The 21,433-nt window shown below is 43.1% G+C and overlaps 1 protein-coding gene across 5 annotated transcripts in view; it reads right to left on the bottom strand.

Moving 5' to 3' along the window:
- SEMA6A (semaphorin 6A) overlaps window positions 1-21,433 on the bottom strand; it is a 131,933-nt gene that overhangs the window by 37,515 nt on the left and 72,985 nt on the right. For all 5 annotated transcript variants that reach the window (XM_086410781.1, XM_086410782.1, XM_086410784.1 and 2 more), the window contains exons 4-12: window positions 21,297-21,357; window positions 20,258-20,320; window positions 19,455-19,556; window positions 13,299-13,389; window positions 9,594-9,713; window positions 8,807-8,895; window positions 7,725-7,942; window positions 3,845-3,976; window positions 149-304 (exon numbers count right to left, since the gene is read on the bottom strand). In XM_086410781.1, the coding sequence (XP_086266907.1) occupies window positions 149-304; window positions 3,845-3,976; window positions 7,725-7,942; window positions 8,807-8,895; window positions 9,594-9,713; window positions 13,299-13,389; window positions 19,455-19,556; window positions 20,258-20,320; window positions 21,297-21,357 (1,032 nt within the window). The remainder of the gene's footprint in view (window positions 1-148; window positions 305-3,844; window positions 3,977-7,724; window positions 7,943-8,806; window positions 8,896-9,593; window positions 9,714-13,298; window positions 13,390-19,454; window positions 19,557-20,257; window positions 20,321-21,296; window positions 21,358-21,433) is intronic.

The raw sequence follows: 21,433 nt of genomic DNA, 5'->3' as shown, positions 1-21,433 counted from the left end.
AACTGCCCAGGACTTCAGAACTGAACCCGGGCCAGGATGACAGAAGGGCTTCGTGGCACTTCAAATCATGATCCACCAATGACAGGTCCAATGATCGTGGGTGGGAACAGGGGAAATCCAGTAAGGATGCGGTTTGCCTGACACCCACCTGACCATCGTCCTTAGGAACCATGGCCTGTTGATGATGGACGGCACGGCCTCATCCATGAGCGGGTGCGTTTTGATGAAATTCAAGGTGTCATCAGGAAATTCATTGGAGGTGGTGTATTTTTCTAAGGAGGTGGAGCCGGCGCAGCAGCCTGGCCTACAAAGAAACAAAGGGAGTGAGCTTCTATCACGCTTTATGGCAAATTCTTTGAATGAACTGCTTCTCTATGCAACTCGCATGAGGGAGAATAGATTGGAGGCTGAGAATAGGAAGCTGAACAATGCATAATGCCACCAAAAAATATGCTTAGATTGCCTCGGGGCCGCCTCCGCGCTCCATAGAGAAGCCCGAGCCAGGACGGTTCAGCCTTGGCTGAGAGGAGCCGGGTTTCTCCGCCAGAAACACAAACAAACCCCACAGTGATGGAACTCGAAACAAGTGAGAGTTTCGAAACAAGTGAGACGTTTGCACGTCCCTGGGACTGCTCTGCCTGTCTTAAAACCCTGCTAGGAGTTCTGGAGGCATTTGTTCCACAGAAGGAGACAACTGGGCTGACTTTTTCACAAATGTAGAAAACAAAGGTGTTCAGAAAGTTGCTGGCCTTATGTAACCTGCTTTGTGGTGGTTTAGTTGCTAAGCCGTGTCCGTCTCTTTTGCGACCCCACGGATTGTAGGCCACTAGGCTCCTCTGTCCATGGGATTTCTCAGACAAGAATACTGGAATGGGTTGCCATTTCCTCCTCCAGGGGATCTTCCCAACCCAGGGACTGAACCTGCATCTCCTGCTTGGCAGGTGGATTCTTTACCATTGAACCTACCTGCTAGACTCAGTATAACCCTCCTGCATCTCCTGCTTGGCAGGTGGATTCTTTACCACTGAACCTACCTGCTAGACTCAGTATAACCCTCCTGCATCTCCTGCTTGGCAGGTGGATTCTTTACCACTGAACCTACCTGCTAGACTCAGTATAACCCTCCTGCATCTCCTGCTTGGCAGGTGGATTCTTTACCACTGAACCTACCTGCTAGACTCAGTATAACCCTCCTGCATCTCCTGCTTGGCAGGTGGATTCTTTACCACTGAACCTACCTGCTAGACTCAGTATAACCCTCCTGCATCTCCTGCTTGGCAGGTGGATTCTTTACCACTGAACCTACCTGCTAGACTCAGTATAACCCTCCTGCATCTCCTGCTTGGCAGGTGGATTCTTTACCACTGAACCTACCTGCTAGACTCAGTATAACCCTCCTGCATCTCCTGCTTGGCAGGTGGATTCTTTACCACTGAACCTACCTGCTAGACTCAGTATAACCCTCCTGCATCTCCTGCTTGGCAGGTGGATTCTTTACCACTGAACCTACCTGCTAGACTCAGTATAACCCTCCTGCATCTCCTGCTTGGCAGGTGGATTCTTTACCATTGAACCTACCTGCTAGACTCAGTATAACCCTCCTGCATCTCCTGCTTGGCAGGTGGATTCTTTACCACTGAACCTACCTGCTAGACTCAGTATAACCCTCCTGCATCTCCTGCTTGGCAGGTGGATTCTTTACCACTGAACCTACCTGCTAGACTCAGTATAACCCATTCTCATTACCAGGAGGTCAGGGAACCTTTTGTTTTTTATTGCTTTCATTTGATTTGGGTAGGCATGAAAAGCCAATTACACTGAAATTCTTGTCTGAAAAGTCATTTTAAAACACGCTGAACAATGACACTGAAGATTGGTTTCTAGAAGAAATGACATGGTTTCAGGAGTCAAGGGACATCTCAGCAAAGTCAGATCAGGGAGACATTAGCGCCAGTCTTGTCCAGACTCCTGGCTGCCCCTCTGGTGCAGGAGGGAAAAGTGGACCCTGACAGCACTGGCAGGATCTAGCCCTGGGCACATGCTTTCATGGCACTAACCCAGCCAGCCAGGGAAAGCATCCTGCTGTCTGTAAGAGAGACAGGCCAGCATGCGGAATGATGACCAGTGGAAAGTCACTTAAAGTATGCGTCCTGCTTGCCTGGAAGGTAGTCAGCGCTCCTTTAGAGAATCCATCTGACTTAGAGCCTTTGAGAATTCGCCTGAGGTTGCCAGAGTATGTTTTTTACAATTAGCCTGTTCTCCTTTAGTAACAGAGAAGGCACATGCCAGATGGTTCAGGGGATGAAAAAGGATGGATCATAGGGGTTTCTGCCCCAGTGATTCATATTATCTAAGGTCGTTCAATTCAGTGAATTGGGTTAGATACTTTTGGGGGGATGGAATTGGATGTTGGAGGAAAGAGTTGGAAACCAAAAAAGTTTAAAAGACATTGGGTTTCCTTCCACAGATTAAGTGGAGGAAGCTAACACACAGGTTTGTTTCTGTATATTCATAATGTAGGTTTCAAATGCTGTAGGAGTCAGACACGACTGAGTGACTGAGCAACAAAGGGAGGTATGCCGCGTGTGAAACATAAAGAGGGCAGGCACAGGGCTGGGAGAGGGTTTCATCCTGTCCCAGTTAGAGAAATGAATGAACTGGTTTTTTGTTCAGTCACTCAGTTGTGTCCGACTCTTTGCGACCCCACAGACTGCAAGCATGCTAGGCTTCTCTGTCCTTCACCATCTCCTGGAGTTTGCTCAAACTCACATCTGTTGAGTCAGTGATGCCATCCAACTATCCCATCCTCTGTTGCCCCCTTATCCTGCTCTCAATATTTCCCAGCATCATGGTCTTTTCCAATGAGTTGGCTGTTCATATCAGGTGGACAAAGTATTGGACTGGTTTAGTGTGTAGATTTGATGGAAATTACACAGGACCAAAAGTCTCTAGATTGTCTCTGGACAATAGGTTCCCCATAAAGGCACTTTTGGGGCATGTTTTGAGGACGAGGGAACCCATGGTATATCCAGACCCCAAACAGACTAGAACCCTCAGACCAGAGACATCCTAATAATGGCCCACTGCACCTGCTGATCCCTACCTGCCCTTAGCTCAGGATTAGCTGTGATTCAGTCTAGTCACAGAATCCAGCGAACACTGTTTATATTTTACATTTTATTAAGGCTGAAAGACATGGGTCTCCGTGAAACTGAAGGGAAGCAGGGAGGAGTGGTGGAAGTCATCTCCCCAGATCGGTGAGCTTGTACAACACACTCTGTACCTCTCTGGGCCTCAGTTTCCTCAGCTATAGACCACTGGGGCTGCTGGGGCAGATGGCTCCTGTCATCCAAGGATTACAGTGGATAATCCACAGATATATAGTCTAAGTGAAAGACTAGAGAGTCACTGTTTTGAATACAACTTGGGTAATTTGGCGTTTTGGCTAAAGGAATGAAAGTAAATGGCCTCATAGGCCTTTCTTTTGTGTTGGCATTTGTATCTGCCCGCATGGAAGGCCCTGGTGTGCAGTTGATAAGATGCTCATTGCGTGTGTGCTAAGTTGCTTCAGTTGTGTCTGACTCTTTGTGGCCCTGTGGACTGCAGTCCTCTGGGCTCCTTTGTCTATGGGATTCTCCAGACAAGAATACTGGAGTGAGTTGCCATGCCCTCCTCCAGGGGATCTTCCCGACCCAGGGATCGAACCCATGTCTCTTATGTCTCCTGCATTGGCAGGAGAGTTCTTTACCACTAGTGCCACCTGGGAAGCCCAAGATACTCATCATGGGAGCTAACTGCACCACTTCTGGAAATTTAAAAGAGCCTGATAAACATGGGCACGTACCTGGGCTTAGGCACGCGTTCATCAGGAACTGGTGTCCATGTGGAATCTGGAGACTTCTGTTCTTTGAATCTCCCAGTAAAGACATTGGCGATGTCATGCATGTCATAGGCACACACTGCAGATCCAGGGATGCTGCGATGGGACATTTCATACAAAGTGTTACTTATGCAACAGTTCCGCATGCAGTTTGGAAAACATACACCAAAGAAACTTCCCTAGTGCTGGCAGTTGAAATTTAGTGTTCATACTCTGAACAGTATAAATGTAAGGGACCCTAGTGCATAAGGAGACTGTTCCAGTAAATCAGATTTGCCTCACTGGTCTTAAAGAAAGGGCTAGTTAAAGCAAAATCATAGGGAAAAAAACCCTTTTTTGGTCTTGTGTCTGGCACTGCTTTTGTTTATAAAGGAGGAATGGTTGACCTGGTAATTTTCAAGTTTCATGAATTCCCTGAAATTAATTACCAGTCTTTAAACCAAAGATAAAATGTTTGGACAACATTCTGCATCTCTGATATTGGTAAAAGTTTGAAGTAAAAGTGTCCCTGCTGTCCACATATTCCTTCTCTGAATTTGGCTCCTCAAGTCAAGGACGTCAGTAGTGAGAATGTATGTGTGAGGAACCCAAACATATTTTATGTTAATCACTGGACACTGCCAATTTTACTTCCTGTTTATTTGCATAAGACTAAACAGTTTAAATCTCTAAAGCACCAATGCTTTGCAAATAAAATGCTCAATTAAGTGCTAAATAATAACATCAGTAATCTCTACCTATAATTACATTCTTGCCTGGCACTCCTGGAAGGACTTTGGGGTTGTTTTTCATCAATGGTGAGAAGACATGAATTATTCATTCATCTAGGTACACTGCTTGAACCTGTGTTTGTTTCTATGGTTGTTCCTTGATTTTGATCAAATAAATTTCAGGCACTGGCTGGCCAACAGTTTGAATCAGGCTTTGAGATAGTGGGTCACTGCACACAGAAGCACCCAGGGCAAGACACAGGCGCTTGGCAGCATCAGCTTCACACAGGGCAGAGAGAATGATTTGGCCTGGATTTTGCACATGTCGAAAAGCTATGGAAAACACTCCATGTATGATTAGGAGAATTTTATGCCACCTTTAATTTCACAAAATAATTATTGAAGTATTACTAAGAAAGTGAGAAATGGGGGAGGATTAGAAAGCTTATTTAAAACAGAGTGGCAGGATGAATTTTAAAGTATGTAGCGTGTGTGTGTGTGTGTGTGTGTGTATTATTCACAATATTAAGTCTATAATAAGACAGTGATCTCCATTTGTTTTGAAACTTTAGCGCCCCTAACATTATTTAATTTTGTAAGACTCTTTTCACATCTTGCTCTCCTAAAAGAGGTGTACACATTTACTTTAAATATTAAGAAAAATAGGATAAATTTGGAAGTATTTTATGAGGCACTTCATAATTGCTAAAGATACCCTAGGGTTTATAATCTTCCTAATGTTAGAATCATGTGTAAAATCCTTTCTTTTTTCTTCCCTACTTTATCCCCTCCCTTTATTCCCATCTTCTGTTCATTCAACATATATTTATGGAATCCCCAATCTCAAGCAGTGAATGCTCAGTAAATAACAAATCGTGCTCTCAGCTGATTCATAATTCAGTGTGGCAGCAAGGAACAACAGCAGTGATAATAATAATAACAACAGCAACTTTTCCAAGACCATCTGGTAAAGGCAGTATATATGAAAGGCACATGCAGAGTTCCAGGGAATGTGATTGGAACTGAGCCTTGGAGCATGCCCAGGGGCTCAGTGGGCAAGCAGACAGGTTGGGGGAGCAGGCTGGGCAAGACAGCAGGGTGTGAGTGGTTCAGTCAACCCTCTGCACTGGAGGAGGAGCTGACCATGATGGGCTTCCATGCCATGCCAACAAGGGATCTGGGCTTTATCTTCAGGGCAAGAGGAGCCCCTAAAGGATTTGAGACAACCTGACATGATGGAGTGGGAATGTGTGGAGAATGGGGTGGAAAGGGATGAAACCAGAGGGAGTAATCAGAGAGGGACTATCATTTATAGATGAAGACTGGTCTGCATACTTTTGCCATTTTCTGATCTTACTGACCAAATATGGTTTCTGAGACTGCATTAGCATGCACTTATTGAATGTCTCCTAGGGACCTTTAAAGAAAATTCTTTAAATGGAGTATGTGTAATATTTAGGAATCTCCTACTTTGTTATAATCACAATGTAACTCATTTTCTCAAAAAACATTAAAAAAAAATTAGAAATGTGCTCTGAAATTCCACTGGCACTTACATTCCTATCTTCCAGAACAGTCTTCTTTTTCAACACTCCTAGATACATGGGTTCCAAAGTACAAGCAGTTAAGGCCTGAATTTTTACATCTTTTCTATTCTCAAGTCTAAAAATTCTCAAGTCTAAAAATGGTCACAACTTACTTAAACCTAACTAAATACTTGCTGCAATACAGGTTTATGTTTTCTTATGTCTTCAATGGGGGATGCTTGATTCTCGCCCTCTGTATAATTGAGGAACGTTATTTCCTCTTTCAGCTTGCTCTGTTGTGGACTTTACCCAGTTCTTGGGCATTTTTTCCTAGCTGCTGTCCTCCAGTCTCATCATGTATGTTCCTATCATCTAGCCATTCACCAGGTTCTTCAAAGTCTTTGTAAAAAGTATAATCCAAAACAAGACAGTGTATTGTCTTGAAGATCAGAAGATTGAGCAGAAGATCAGAGAGAAGAGGCAGAATTGTACATAGTTTAGTACATGTACTTCAATTTCTTGGCCACGGCCAGAGTGAAGATCATTTCCACAGGACAGTGCTAGGGCTGGGAGAGCCGAGTACCAGGGAACACAGCGTCCCTCTTCCTCTATGCGTTAGTCTCCACATGTGTCCACTGCTCCAGGGACAGTTTTTAGTGTGTCATTTAATAGCTCAGTGTCTTAGCTTAAATAAATACAAAAATAGGAATGAATGGGCTGAGACTCAGTATTTCTCAGTACAATGTTTGATGATTTGTAAATCCTCAATGGAGGTGGTGGTGGTGTCGCTCAGTCATGTCCATCTCTTGTGACCCCATGGACTGTAGGCCACTAGGGTCCTCTGTCCATGGGATTTCCCAGGCAAGAATACTGGAGTGGGTTGCCATTTCTTTCTCCAAAGGATCTTCCAGGCCCAGGGATCAAACCTGCATCACTTGCATTGCAGGTGGATTCTTTAGTAATGAACCACTAACTCCTTTTATTGAGGTTTATTGATGAAGCCTAAATCCTCAATAAACCCCTCCAGAATCAGACAGTAGTGCTGTGGTTGGGATTCTGGTTCCTCAAACAGGATGATAACCAGGTGGGATGCAAGATGGACTCATCTACTTCCTAAATTTCACCCTGTAGCATTTTAATACATATCCAGTATTTTTCAAAAATTACTGATCTAATCATAGAAATATTAAAAGTCAAATAAAAGGTTAGGTGACCTAGAAAAGAGGAACATTCTTGAATGCCAAAGCTGCTGCTTCTATCTGTGGACTACCTGGACCAGAGAGTAGAATTGAACTCGGTTTCCTCAAGTGTAAAAAGAAGGCAACGGTATTCACTTTTCAAGATAAGTAGAGGGATTGAGAAATAACACATGAATAGTGTTTCTATCCCAGACATCTGAAAAGATATTGGAATAATTTATCTCATTACTTTCTCCAAAATTCTCTAACAGCACTTATACTGACCATTTGTGGATGAAAACTGAGCGTTACAGTTATAGTGAATGGCAGTGTTTCCATCAGTTGCAAATCTTGTGTATTAGACAAGAACCCCTTGGGAAAAGGAAGCCGGGAAGGACCGATGAAGTCTGCACCGCCAGGACATGGTTACCTGTTATAAGGTGTGGAGAAGGTTGCCAGGACAACATCACGGCCATGAATATGAATCACATCGGTAACTGCCTGCAGGATGTTGAAATAAAAATGGGAGTCCCCGGGAACGGAGCAATTGAGGCGAGCCTTCAGGAAAGAAGTCCACTGCTTCTCCAGCACTCTCTGAGACCCTCCCATGTCATTCTTACAAACCTGAGCCACCCTTGGGAAAACTACCTGCAGGGGGAAAACACGGAGAAGACAAAATGCACTTACTTTTCATGGAGATCTTGGTAGAATTTACCTTTCTTAGAAAAATAGAAACAGAACAACAAGATGCTTAATTTAATCCTGTGTTTCTAAAATCAGTGGAAAAAAAAAAAAAAAAAAAAAAGGGAAAAACTCAGCATTGGAACAGCATGTTTTGAAAGATAAGGCTGTGGCATTTAATACAGAACTATAAATCCTTCAGGGGATCAGCTCCCAGGCACATACACTCATTTCCATACAGACTGCTTAGCTTTTTATTTCCTCAAACAAAAGCGTACTTTGTATGCGCCATCTCTGCCATCCTCCCTGGCTGCCTCTGGGCTCTGCCTCTCATGCTCTGAATTCCTCTAACTGTGCAAGCCACCCTGGTATTGAATTTGTGCCCTCCAACTCAGTGGTCTTGATCCACTCTCTGGTAAAAAATAATCGAAATAGACATCCCCTAAGTCTTCTATTGCTTTTTTGCAATGAATACAGTCGAGACCCTGGGGTTGCTTATAGGTATTGAATAGTTACTTTCTCTCTGTAGAGCAGCTCAGCTTAAAACAAATCAAAACAAAAAAACTTGATGAGTAGACCTGGAAACCACATCTTTCTTAAGATACTTGAAACTCATCTGTTTATTATGTTTTCAATGTATTTAAGAGGTTTCCCTGTATTCTGTTACTAATCAGAAAAAGCATATAGGGGTTCAAGGAAGCAAAATGTTTCACTTCCACCAGTCTTTGCTGGGTCTTCTCAAAACAATGACCTTGTCCTTAGATTTATGGTTTTATTTCAAAGCCATTCATAACCACATTGGCCCCATATTAAGACATCCTCCCCTCTTACCTTTCCCATGCTGTTGTACTCCACCGCTATTTCCCTAAAGAAGAAGTAGATGTAGTCTCCATAATCTACCGCTTGGACAAAATACGGTTCTGTGGACAAATGGGCACTTTAATTGGGGGTGTGTCACACAGAGTTAAAAGAACTGCAATCAGTTGCAACCAAAGACATGTTATGAAATAAAATCGTAGGGCCATTAGACATTTGGTTAACACTAACTGTTTCTAGTGACTTTACACATGCAAGTGCTTAATGATTTCCAAAAGCATTTAAGCCTACAGATTTAATCTTCCAGAAGCAGTTGCAATGAACAATGAAGAATAAATGAGTTTTGCATATATCTGTAATTTTATTTTCTACAATACAAGGCTCATACTACAGAATAGATTTTGTACACATTGCCTTGTCAACCTTGACTCATTCGGGTTGTGAACAGCTTTTTTCCTGTTCCCCACCACCTCTAATTCCCCGTTCCCTTCTATGAATGAAGTGTTTTGTTTAGTTGGTTTTATGTGGGACTTTGAAATGAGAGCTTGAGGCAGGAAAGATGAATGTAATGTATTCTATTATAGTGGTGTTGGTAGTTTTGATAATACTCCAGAAACTCACGGGAAGTGAAAAGGGGAGGTAATAAATCAACTCGGGGCAAGAGATGCAATTTCCACCTTCATGTCCGTGAGAAGCCATTACTAAAATGAAACTACAATCTGGACCATTCAGACGCTAAATCTCCTTCAAGATATACATCTCCCCCACCACACCTCCTTTCTTTTTTTAATTGTTTGTTCACCTTTTAACCACTTTGAATCATGCTTGACGGTCCGTAGGGTTGGGCTGTCTCCAAGACTCCGGTAGATGACTGCATCAATGGCAAGGAAGTCTGTCACTGTAGCAGAGTATAGTTTTCCATCTTTGAAGAGAAAGAGGAGAGGAGAATAGGGTTGGAGCAAGATGGTGGGCACGGGGGAATAATAGAGACATCTCCTACCTGGCTTTCCTGTATCAGGCAAATAAGATAGGACAACTGAGACAAATCCAAGAGTTGCTAGGAAAATACTTGGCCCACATTCCTAACCATTTTAAATTGGGATCACGAGAGATGAAACATTTTTCATTTTTAAATTGCATGGCAATTTCTAAGCAGCAGCAGCTCAGGGAACAGGGTATATGAAAAATATTGTTTGCTTCACTCCATTAGATGGACCTTGACTGAAATCTCAAGGCCAAGGCCCCTTGGACACTGCAGCCACCACCATACCGTGGTAAACTGGATTAGGTAGGAGCCCTGGGAAAGAGAGAGGCTGATTGTATCACCAGAAAAATTTAAGTGCAAGCAGAAGAAAGTCCGCAGCCTAAGCAAATGAGGGAAGTTGAAGAAAGAGGATTTGTAAGCAAAAAAGAGCTGACTAAAATTGCTACATGTAATCATACTCCGATTAAAAAAAAGAAAAAAAAAGATTGGTATGTGTATCCTTTTTGAGTCTCTGCTCCTCTTTACCTCAGTCAGGAGAGCCACTAACTCCTACTGATCTAGCTTTCCATTTAAGAGATACTTGTTTCAGTATTTCCAAAGTCTCAAACTGAGAACATTCTGATATACAAGAAGCCAAAATAAAGAGGGGGAAGGGATGATGATGAGTTCAAACTGGACTTTTCTTTAAGAATTCATGCTCTTTGGGACTTCTGCTTGAGGATACATCCAAGGCAAAAGACAGACAAGATGATTGAAGATGAAATCCTTAAAATTTGTGGTTCTTTTCCTGGATTAGCAAGCATTCTTTACACAGATAATCAAAGGGGCTGTTCTGGAATAGTAAAATCTGTGTAGGTGAAATGGAAACAATAATTATATTCAATATAAATATAAATAGCTTCCTTGGCTCAGCTTTAATGGGTTACCTGTCTTCATTAATTGTGGTTTCCAGAGCATCTTGAGAAGTGGCTTATATACATCACAGTTCTCTTTAAGCTCTAACGCTTGTGGGATAAGCATATGGTTCTGTTTTAAATAAACATACCTAAGCAAAGTCTTTGAGGTCTACTTTTGGTCCCTGGTGGTTCAGAGGGTAAAGCGTCTGCCTGCAATGCAGGAGACCTGGGTTCGATCCCTGGGTCAGGAAGATCCCCTGGAGAAGGCAGTGACAACCCACTCCAGTACTCTTGCCTGGAAAAATCCCATGGACAGAGAAGCCTGGTAGACTACAGTCCATGGGATCGCAAAGAGTCGGACACGACTGAGCGACTTCACTTTCTTTCACTTTCACTTTCTTTGGTCTTAACTGGTATTTGCTCAGTTTCAGGTAGAGCTGTCTTCATATCTACATTATTGGCAGTCATATATCTGTACGTGTTGACCTTCTGGATTAGATTTTGGCTGCAGATGGCAAACCTTTCTACTGATACACATGCGTCTGCAAAAATCACAATTTTTCTTATAGAATCATAGCTCCGGGTCATATGGATATACCTGAGGAGGAGAGGACAGTGGGGGGTATGTGTGTGTGTGGGTATGTGGTTACTGCTATTGAACACTCCTCCATACTCTTTGTTTTACATTTTAAACTGGATATCTTGCCAGAACTTTTACTTGTAAAATAGACTACTATTTTGTCACTCTAGGTAATATGACAACTATTCAGGTGCAACAAGTATCTTCTGTTTATAATGGTGGAAGTTTTAAGAGCTTTCAAGCATTTCAGTGAACATGGATTCAGATACACCTTCTGGGGAAGAGGAGTGGCAGCCACAGGATGGTTTCATGGGGCTTGCTCTTGGAAGGTTGGTGGCCTCGGAAAACACTCTGCTCATTCTCCTCTTTCTACCTTGGGGTGCCTCTTTTTCCTTATTAAATTTACATTCTCCACTGCAGTCCACAACCTCCATTACTCTATTACTAATGCAGGTTCCAAGTGTCAGAAAAGTGCTGCAGTAGAAGTTAGGCACTTAGGAATATAATCCCCAAGCACTCTTAGTGGCCTTGCCCCTACACATGCTTACAAATAGGTTTACATGACTTTGTGTTTCCTACAAGGCTGCTTGCTAGGAATGCTCTACCTTTGGAGGAGCTCCTATACCAATACTTCTCCCTACACCCACCTCAACGAGCACAGCTGGCAATGAATTCCTAAATAAATTTCTAATTATCAATAAAACACCCACATACATACACAAAAATCCCCATCTGAAAGTCATGGCTTATTTGCTTTCATTCTATATCCTTTGCAGTGGAAGGAAGGAGTAGCAATGGGGAGTGTTGGTCAGCCTCTGATCATCAGTATCATCCCTTTGGCCACTACAGTTTTATCAGAGACAGGCATGTAAGCTCATGAGGTCATGATATTTGAGAAGATGCGCTGGTAACCGAAAGAGCTTATAGAAGCTTCCTTTCACCTCTTTCCTTCTCCCTTCTATATGTAGACAAGGGGATGCCTTTATGTGCTAAGTTGCTTCAGTCACGTCCAACTCTATGCAACCTTATGGACTGTAGCCTGCCAGGCTCCTCTGTCCAGGGGATTCTCCAGGCTAGAATACTGGAGTCAGTTGCCATGCCCTCTTCCAGGGGAATCTTCAAAACCCAGGGATCAAACCCATGTCTCTTAAGTGTCCTGCATTGGCATGTGAGTTCTTTACCACTAGCACCACCTGAGAAGCCCAGACAAAAGGATATGTAGCCCTAATTAAGACCCAACAGCATCCTATGACTGTGAGAACAGCCAGTCTCCCTCAGAGAAAGAAAGAAAACTGAGCAGAGAAATGAAAAGGACCTGCGTCCTGGATGAGATGAATGAGTTGTTGAATCAAAGCAACCCCAAAGTCTACCCCACCTTAAATACTCAGTTCACACTGGGGGTTTGAGGTGGGATTTTCTATTACTTCAGCCCAGACACGCCCTAACCAGTATGTCGCATGTTCAGTGCAAAGTTGTTACTCTTTCTAAAGGCAGAGAAGCATGGGTAAGCATGGCAAAGACTTGTCTTAAGAAGTGAGGAGAGAAAAAAGAAAAAGCAAGGAGATCAAACCAGTCAATCCTAAAGGAATCTACCCTGAATATTCACTGGAAGAACAGATGCTCAAGCTGAAGCTCCAATACTTTGGCCACTTGATGTGAAGAGCCAACTCATTGGAAATGACCCTGATGCTGGGAAAGATTGAAGGCCCGAGGAGAAGGGGACGACAGAGGACGAGATGGTTGGATGGCATCCCTGACTCAATGGACACGAGTTTGAGCAAACTCCAGGAGATAGTAAAGGACAGGGAAGCCTGGTATGTTGCAGTCCACGGGTTCGCAAAGAGTTGGAGACAACTGAGTGACTGAACAGCAACAAAAAAACAAAAGTACAATTTCCATATGATTTCAAATGGAAAAGGCTTTCTTATTTACAGTAGTCACCAGAAAATCAAAGTACAACTGTGACTCTGCAAATCCTCCAGAGCCACAGGCTGAGCCCATGAAAACAAATGCAATGAGGAGAAATCAGGAAATCAGGTCATTTACCTGCAAACAGTGCGATATTGGCATGTTTGGCATCGTAAGGGCATCTGGCCATTCCGCTAAATTCATCACCCACAGGCTCCAAAGTATCCATCTAAATGAAATAATAGGACTAAATTAGAAACAACAACTGACAGTAATAACAGCAACTAATATTTACAAAGCACTTACTTTTTTGAGCAATTTTTATGCCTGGTGCAAATAATACTCAAATACTCTCTAAGGTTAAGTCTTTTAGTTTCAGATGGGGAAGCTGATGTTGAGAGAGATTAAGTCACTTGACCAAGATTCTGTAGCTAGGAGAGTCAGAAGAATCAGTCATGTCTGCTTGACTCAGAACCATGACAATAAAGAGACTCCCATATCTTCCTGGAATGCTAGAGAAATAAGCATCTTTCTCCTTGGAAAAGGGATTTCTGAGGTATTCACCAGGAAAACATATTCCCCTGTCCCCTAGAATTATCTGCTAAGTCATGAACTCTACAGAGAATGACCTCAGTTTTGGTTTTGTTTTGCCAGAGGAGTCTTGCCTTTGTGGGTTAAGTTCTAGGAGAAGACTCTGGAATTCTTTCTCAGGTTACCTGCTAAATAGTATGGCATCAGCAAGCATGAACAAAAACACAGGTGCAAGCAGAGCTCAGGTGGCCTTTGCACCTACTTCAGAAACATGTCTGACCCTCAGATTGTGGAGATGAGAAAGAGAGGCCCAGAAGCTGAGAGGCTCCCATGGGCCCCGGATATGAGCAGTGTGGTTGCCACTTGACTCCCATCTCCTTGTGCCCAGCCCAGGCTTGTTCCTGTATGCTAGAGGTTATTACTAGCCTGCCTGTTTGGTCATCTGAGTATGTTCAGAAAAAGAAAAAGGAAAACTAATTCTCTTTTAAAAAGGCAGATTGCTTATGAAAACTTGGATTTCTTTCGTCTTTTGAACATGTGGGTAAGTCAATTCAGGCCCTTCTTAGCCAAGTGGCAGGAAGGTACAGTTGAATAATGGCCACCCCTGCCATTTTCTTCAGATCGGCATATAGTCTCTAGCATCAAGACCCCTTTACCCATAGATTGTATTGACATTCTGCTTGCTTCACTCTTACAAGTTACCTACCTGGCTTATAGGTATTTGCAGGTGAGGTAAAGCCTTACTAGCTGTTCAACAAATTAATTTCCCTTTCCTCCATATCACACTAAACTACATTTCCCATCCTCCCTTGCAGTCAGGTGCGATCACATGACTGAGCTCTGGCCAGTGGGTTGTGAGTATTAGGCTCTGCCCTGCCTCTAGGTCTTGCCCCTGAAAACCTCCCCAGATTCTCCACTCTTGCTCTCTGTCCACATTCTTCCCTTCTCTTTCCATCTTCTTCACTGGATCCCCAGTGGAGAATTCCAAGATCCTAAGAGATTGCAGGAGATGGCAGACATATAAGCAGGATGGAGCTGGCTTTCTGAATAACCTCTCAGAATAGAAACACTCTGACTGACCCACACTTGACTGTGATGTGAGCAGGTAATGAACCTCTGTTGATCAGCCAACTGTCAGTGCTTGGCCCATCTAGACCAATAATTCAGGGGTTCCTCCCACCCTCCCTTTCTGACACCATGAGAACTTCCTAGCATTTAAATCTCAGCATCACAGAGACCAAACAGTGATATCTTCCACAGTACTAATGTTCTGACTCCTCTGTATTTCAGTCTTCTTTATGGTTTTAGGGTATTTTGTTTATCATCTGGCAGTGGCATGGTTTGACTCCATATATGAAAACAGAAAGAAGACAAACCCAAGACAGCACTGAGGAGGGATCTGTAAAGTGCTCTTTAGCACTAAAATCAAAGTGCCTTAAATCAAGGTGCCTGGAGTTGCTGCCCAGGAGGAAAGCGTGAGATCCTTACTGAGCAGTCGCTAGTATAGTCCAATCATTTGTGCTCTTTGCCCTCAACCCACAGAAACTTTTCAAGGATAGGACAGGCCTTTTCTATGTGCAACCACTTTGGGATCTCCCCCATCAAAGCCATAATGCTTGTTTAAACTGTGGCTGAGAATCACATGAAGCAGTTGTGTTAAAAATACATTTTTAGGAGAAAGATGTTCAAGTTAGACACCCTTTAAAGCAAATATGCTCTTCCCCGGCACATTTTTATGAAAGTCTTTTCCTAATATTTTATCCCAACAAGAGCTTCTTATTGAACTGTGACAGACTTTGCAGTCTGTGACAAGTATTCAGAGCGATACCCGCTATACATATATATATATGTGTGTGTGTGTATGTGTGTGTGTGTGTATATGTGTGTGTATATATATATATATATATATATTTCGTTTGCAACAGAAATGCCGTTATCCCAAGCAGTTGCAGGCTGTAATCCTGCCCCTGGGGAAACAATAATATATGAGGGGGATATATTTTTTTAAATGTACCTACTTCTAAAAAAGCGGCCACAGCTATAGCTAGTCACAGGCGGGAAGCAATGAGGAATTAATGTATTGGTTTGTGAACTTGGAAAGGTCCAGACACAAGACAATGCCATGGTGAAATCCTCTTTCCCTGAAGTAAGAACTAATCCTTGTAGCAGTCATCAAATCTCAGACTTAACAACAGCCCCTGGGAAATTAAATCACCGTGGGGTAGAGATAATTATACTAAGAACCAGCCTGACTTGTGCAGAAGTTCAAGAGGTTTAGAAAACAGGAGGGAAAAGGTATGGAGTGTAGTTGTAGATTTATAATGGACAGTCTTCAGAATTCTTCCCTGGATAATCTTATTTGGGGCTCTAATCTCTCTAATATATTCAGCTTACTTCTGTTATAAAACTTGTGGAAGTCAGGGCATGATGCAGAAGCAGAGACCAAAATTTTGTCACCTTCCTGCTTCAAAGTTTCACTTGATGCTTCTGAACTCTGTGATTTGGGCCTTTCAGTGGAAGACTGGCTATTGTTTTTGCTTTGACCCTTTGGTCCTGATCTAGTGATTAAAAAGCACTTATGAGACAGACTGTCCATTTTCTCTGAACCCAAATACATTATGTCCCATGTCCTCGGGAAAGTCCCAGTCTGCCCAGAGATTCTAAAAACACTTTTCTGAGCAATGCCAAGAGTTCTCACTGCCATTCTCTGTGCTAGGTATATCCTGTCTGTTCCTGAGAGGCCCTGGGCTCCTGGAACATGTCTCAGCAGGTGTGGCTAGAACAAGGGGGAGGTGAAGGCACCTCTTAGAGGTGGAGCACCCTGGGGAATGGAACACGTGCGGGAAGAAGGAGCTGGATCCCTTGCAGGCTGGGTAACACAGTGCCAAGGAAACCTGTAATTTGTCATAGGAGATAGGTCTCCAGCTAGGGAATTCGTTTGGATTTGTTCAAAGCATTCATCTTAATGAGTCCTAAACAATGACACACAGGGATGGAATATTAAGTGGCAGAATTAAAGTCAGAGCTCCAGTATACTGTTACTGGCTGAATGTTTGACTTGATGGGCTGCCTCTTACCACCTGAATTAGCTCCTGTCATTATGTGAAATTTTAATATCTAGTGATAGTATTTTTTTGCATTGTTGTTGTTCAGTCATTAAGTCATGTCCAACTTTGTGACCCCATGGACTGCAGAATACTAGGCTTCCCTGTCTTTCACCATCTCCTGGAGTTTGCCCAAACTCATGTTTATTGAGTCAGTGATGCCATCCAACCATCTCATCCTCTGCTTCCCTGGTGGCTCAGATGGTAAAGAATCTGCTTGCAAAGCAGGAGACCCAGGTTCGATCCCTGGGTTGGGAAGATCTGCTGGACAAGGGAATGGCTGCCTACTCCAGTATTCTTGCCTGGAGAATTCCATGGACAGAGGAGCCTGGTGGGCTACAGTCCATGAAGTTGCAAAGAGTCAGACACAACTGAGTGACTAACACTTTGACATTTTTGGCATTAGTTTAGACTTATAAAAATACCACATTGAAAATATCATGTATCTTGATTACTAAATTAAAAAAAAATCATTTACTTATTTATTGGCTCTGGTGGGTCCTAGCTGCTGCAAGTGGGCTTTCTCTATTTACTAAGAGCCAGGGGGAGGGGGCAGTCTCTAGTTGCAGTGTGCACGTCTCCCTGCAGTGGCCTCTCTTGTTGCGGCTCACGGCCTCAGTAGTTGTGGTACATGGTTGCTCCATAGCGTGTGGGATCTTCCTGCACCAGGGATGCAGCCCATGTCTCTTGCGTTGCAAGGCAGATTGCTCACCACTGACGCCCGGGAAGCCCCATTACGGAATTGTTTTTGGTGCGCCCTCGCATGTTGCACCTGATCGGAGTGCCTCCCTTGCCTCACTCTAATGCTGGCCTTGCTGGTGCCCATTTCCAGACATACGTGGAAGATGAGCATGAGGGTAAAATAGATTCTCCCTCTCTCTTGCTAAGGCAAAGTCTTTTAAAACTGTCCAACCCAGGCTGGTGAGCCCTCTGGTCCTGACAGCAGCCCATCATTTCTTTTCTCATCCCTAAGGTTTTACTTTATGCTGGTGAACCCAAATCTAGACATCCCCGTGTCTCTCCCTAAATCAAGGCTGAGCCGTCCATCTTTTTGTTAGAGATCTCTATTCATGTCCGGTAGGCATTGCCATCCGTGGTGCCAGGCACACTCAGCATATGCAAAATGGAACCCCCCACGATTTCACCACCCCACCGCTCTTCTGTCCTCCCTGTCCACATTGATGGCCGCCCCAGCCACCCAACCAGGAGATGGTCTCACAGTAGTTCTTAACTCCTCTCTCTCTTTATCCTGTGCTTCTTATTAATTAGTAAATCCTCCTTTTGTTTTTTTTTAAATAGGAGGATAATTGCCTTACAGTGCTGTGTTGGTTTCTACCGCACAACAACAACATAAATCCTCCTGGTTTTGGTCACTTCAGTATTTCCTGAATCTCTTCTCTTCCCTTCATCCCTGGGGCCACCTGCCTCTGCAGACTCTTGTTGATTGTCACTTGTCACTTCACGGCCCAACACTTTGGCACCAAATGAAGTTTCTCAAGCTCAGTAGATGGTTTCTTACTCCATACCTTTGTTCATGCTGTTCCCATACCTGGAATGCCCCGCTCCCTTCATTGGGTTACTTCTTTAAGACTGAGGTTAGGCATTATCTCATTCACTGTTTACCCAACAAAAAATGAACTGAACACCGTTTGGAGACACTATGTCAGGTTCTGGGCAATCACAGATGCTCGGGTTTCTCTTGGGCTGGGGTGTTCATGTTCCATGTGTCCTGACAAAAGGAGGGAGCACTCAAAGAGAGGGGTTGTCCACCTCCTTCTGGAAGCTTTCCCTGACTCCTCGTCTCGGGCTGAAGTAAGCACTTTCCTGCGATGCTTCCATCATGCTCTGTATTATGCCACCATGGCAGCAAACCCATGGATTGAAGTTTTCTTCTCCCTGTCTGGCTTCACTAAGAATGGACGCCTCATATCTATCTTTACAGTGTCAATTCCTAGTCATGGGAGGAACTCAGCACGTCTTTGCTGAACAAGAGACTACTGCAGGAAGAGGGACAAGCAAAGGTAAAGATGTGGGGTCAAGACCTCAGGTCATTTTTACCTCCACTTCTGCAGCAACACCATTAGCAGATGAACTAACTTGATTTATTAATGCTGCAAGGGTTAATCTTTTTCCCCTTTGCATGAAGGCCAAGATAAGTCAGACCATGGTCAAGTCAGCTGAGTTCTGAATGGAATTAAATTCCTGTGTTCTTGAAAATCTTACCTAGAGGAATGTCTACAGTTTCCAATGGCATGCTTTTGAGATCCCTTTTAAAATAGAAATCGTTCACAGTATAAGTGTGCTTTTGTGCTCAGAGAGGAGATGGTGGGGTGGGAGGGAAGAGGAGAAAGGGAGAGAGAGGAAATCCACATGGTCTGTGGGGTACACAGGCTGACATTCTGAACAATAGAGAATAGGGTCTTAACAGAAACGTACTTTGCCGGGTCGGCTCTTTAAAGCCACGTCAGTCAATCCTGAACAAACAGGAAGCTTAGAAGCCTGCTCAGGATCAGTCATGTGGAGCACTACATTAAGCGGAACAAGCAAGAGGAACCCAGGTGGTGTTGAATTAACCCTCTTAGGTGACTGCGGGCACAATTGCAGTAAATTATGAAATACCTCCAGGCTGTGTGGTTCCAACAGACAGAACAACATTTACCTTATAGTTTCTGCAGGAAGGGTTGAAGGCATTAGTTCCACAGACGAACAAAGTATCATCATTTTTCTTCAGCAGAACTTTAATAAAGTTGTGACACTCATCCTGAAAAACAGTTCAAACTTGTGGGTGTCCAGTTCAGGGTAGAAACCCATTCAACCGTGGGCCATGATGTGCTGAGAGCAAGGTGAAAATGCAGGTGGCCGGGGTGTTCTCCCGGGAAAAGTCCCGGTGTTTTTACCCCCAAGATGATGCTGATAGTAACAACTGCTTTTCAACAGTAAATAAGAACAGGAGGTGTGTGTTTGTGCCACCAAAGGAAGGCAAGCCAGGACATAGAAGCATCCCGTCACATTAATTTTAATGCCAGAGGCTCCAGAGTCCCTTGATGCACGAGGTCCCCCGCTGGAGTGTGTTTTATGCTGCTCTGTGGCCGGAGGCGCAGACCCCTTGGGTCTGCGGCAGCCTTTCTGGACTTTGCTGCAGACTTTCTGAGGGCTGTGGACCACGAGGCAGGCTCCCAACAAGTGTGCTCAGAAGACTCAGCACAAGCCAGTTTGGGGTCCAAAGTCCCTGGTGCCCCCTAAATAGTTCATGATGCAGCCCTAGCAGCTGTCATACTGTTTCATCACATTAAAAGCAAACTGTTTTTTGCAAATTAAAGCCTTCAATAAGTTGATGGAAGAAGCAATTACTGGGGGAAAAGGGACTAGCGTGAGCCATTCCACATCACGGTCTGCGGCTGGAGATAACAGTCAAGAACTTAACCCAAAGTGGCAGCTGCAGAAGAAATGAAAATTGCCTACCTTATGTTTTCCCTTCATTCTGCATGTGTCTACATCAGCCTGTCTAGATTTCCATGTCAGTTTCTGCAGGGATCAAGAAAGAAATCAATTAGAGCCCAGAGGTTGTTGCATTTGATTTTAGAAGTAAGAGTTCCCTGGGGGAGACTAGAAGCTAAACATATATTTATTGAAAGCTTTCCACACCCTTTCTCCATGATTAATTCACCATAACAACAAAAGATTAGAAATGGAAATGTTCATTTAATTTTGAACCCCTATCTATTCATTAGACTACAAAACGATCTTCTCTTTGAGAAAAAGATGAAGGAGAAAGGAAAGAAGAATAAACAACAGTGTGGAAATTTCACATAAAATATCCACATTAACTTGCTAAATTATGCTCATTTTGATAAAATACATGTCCTTGCCCTTTCCTTTCACTTGATAAATCAGTTTCCATAAAGCAGGCCTTTTCCTTAAAATACGGAAGTCATTTTCTTAAACATAAAGGGGACATTCACTTTAGGTGGACAAAGATTTAATTCAGGTTATACTCCTTCACATAAATTCATGTGTTGAAGGGATCATCTACCTCTGGGGCAGACTTTATTAACTTAAAATACCTCCATGTGGAGTTATAAGAAAGCATAGGTTATATTTTATATCTGCCTGAAATGGATAATGATCAAATTCCTGAACCACAACAGTTGAGTCAAACGTAATATTGCAAGATATGGAAACATAACAGTGAAACACTTGTGGGACAAAAGTTTACGTATGGAAACTGATCTTTTCCTGGACAAACATCCAATATTTTATCCAAAGAATTTAGGAATTACCTAAAATTCCAATGTGTTTATGTGCATGTAATTGATGAATAAAATATGAAGTACATAACCATTTCATATTAAGCCGTAACTCATCCCCAAATTAGAATTTCATAAAATGTTCCCAATTATTCTAAGCCATGTCATCTCAATCAATGCATTTACAATACATATTCTCTCCAAGACCCATCCTAAGATCTTCATTTCTGAAAGAATGTTTTAAAACTACTTACTTTGCTACAATAAATTTCTTCTGTGTGTGAGGTGTCTATATCAACAGTATAAATATGGTCCCTATAAACAAAGAATTAAGAGAATGTTAGACGCAAGAGTCAAGCCAATGCATTTTCTCCTGAATGAGTCCATGTCT

Source organism: Bos grunniens, chromosome 7 (genome assembly GCF_055505025.1).
Source record: "Bos grunniens cultivar Pamir isolate PY7600 chromosome 7, Bosgru_T2T1.0, whole genome shotgun sequence".
Taxonomy (NCBI): Eukaryota; Metazoa; Chordata; class Mammalia; order Artiodactyla; family Bovidae; genus Bos; species Bos grunniens.
The sequence above is the reverse complement of the archived record's forward strand: the minus strand, read 5'-3'. Positions and strand labels throughout refer to the sequence as shown.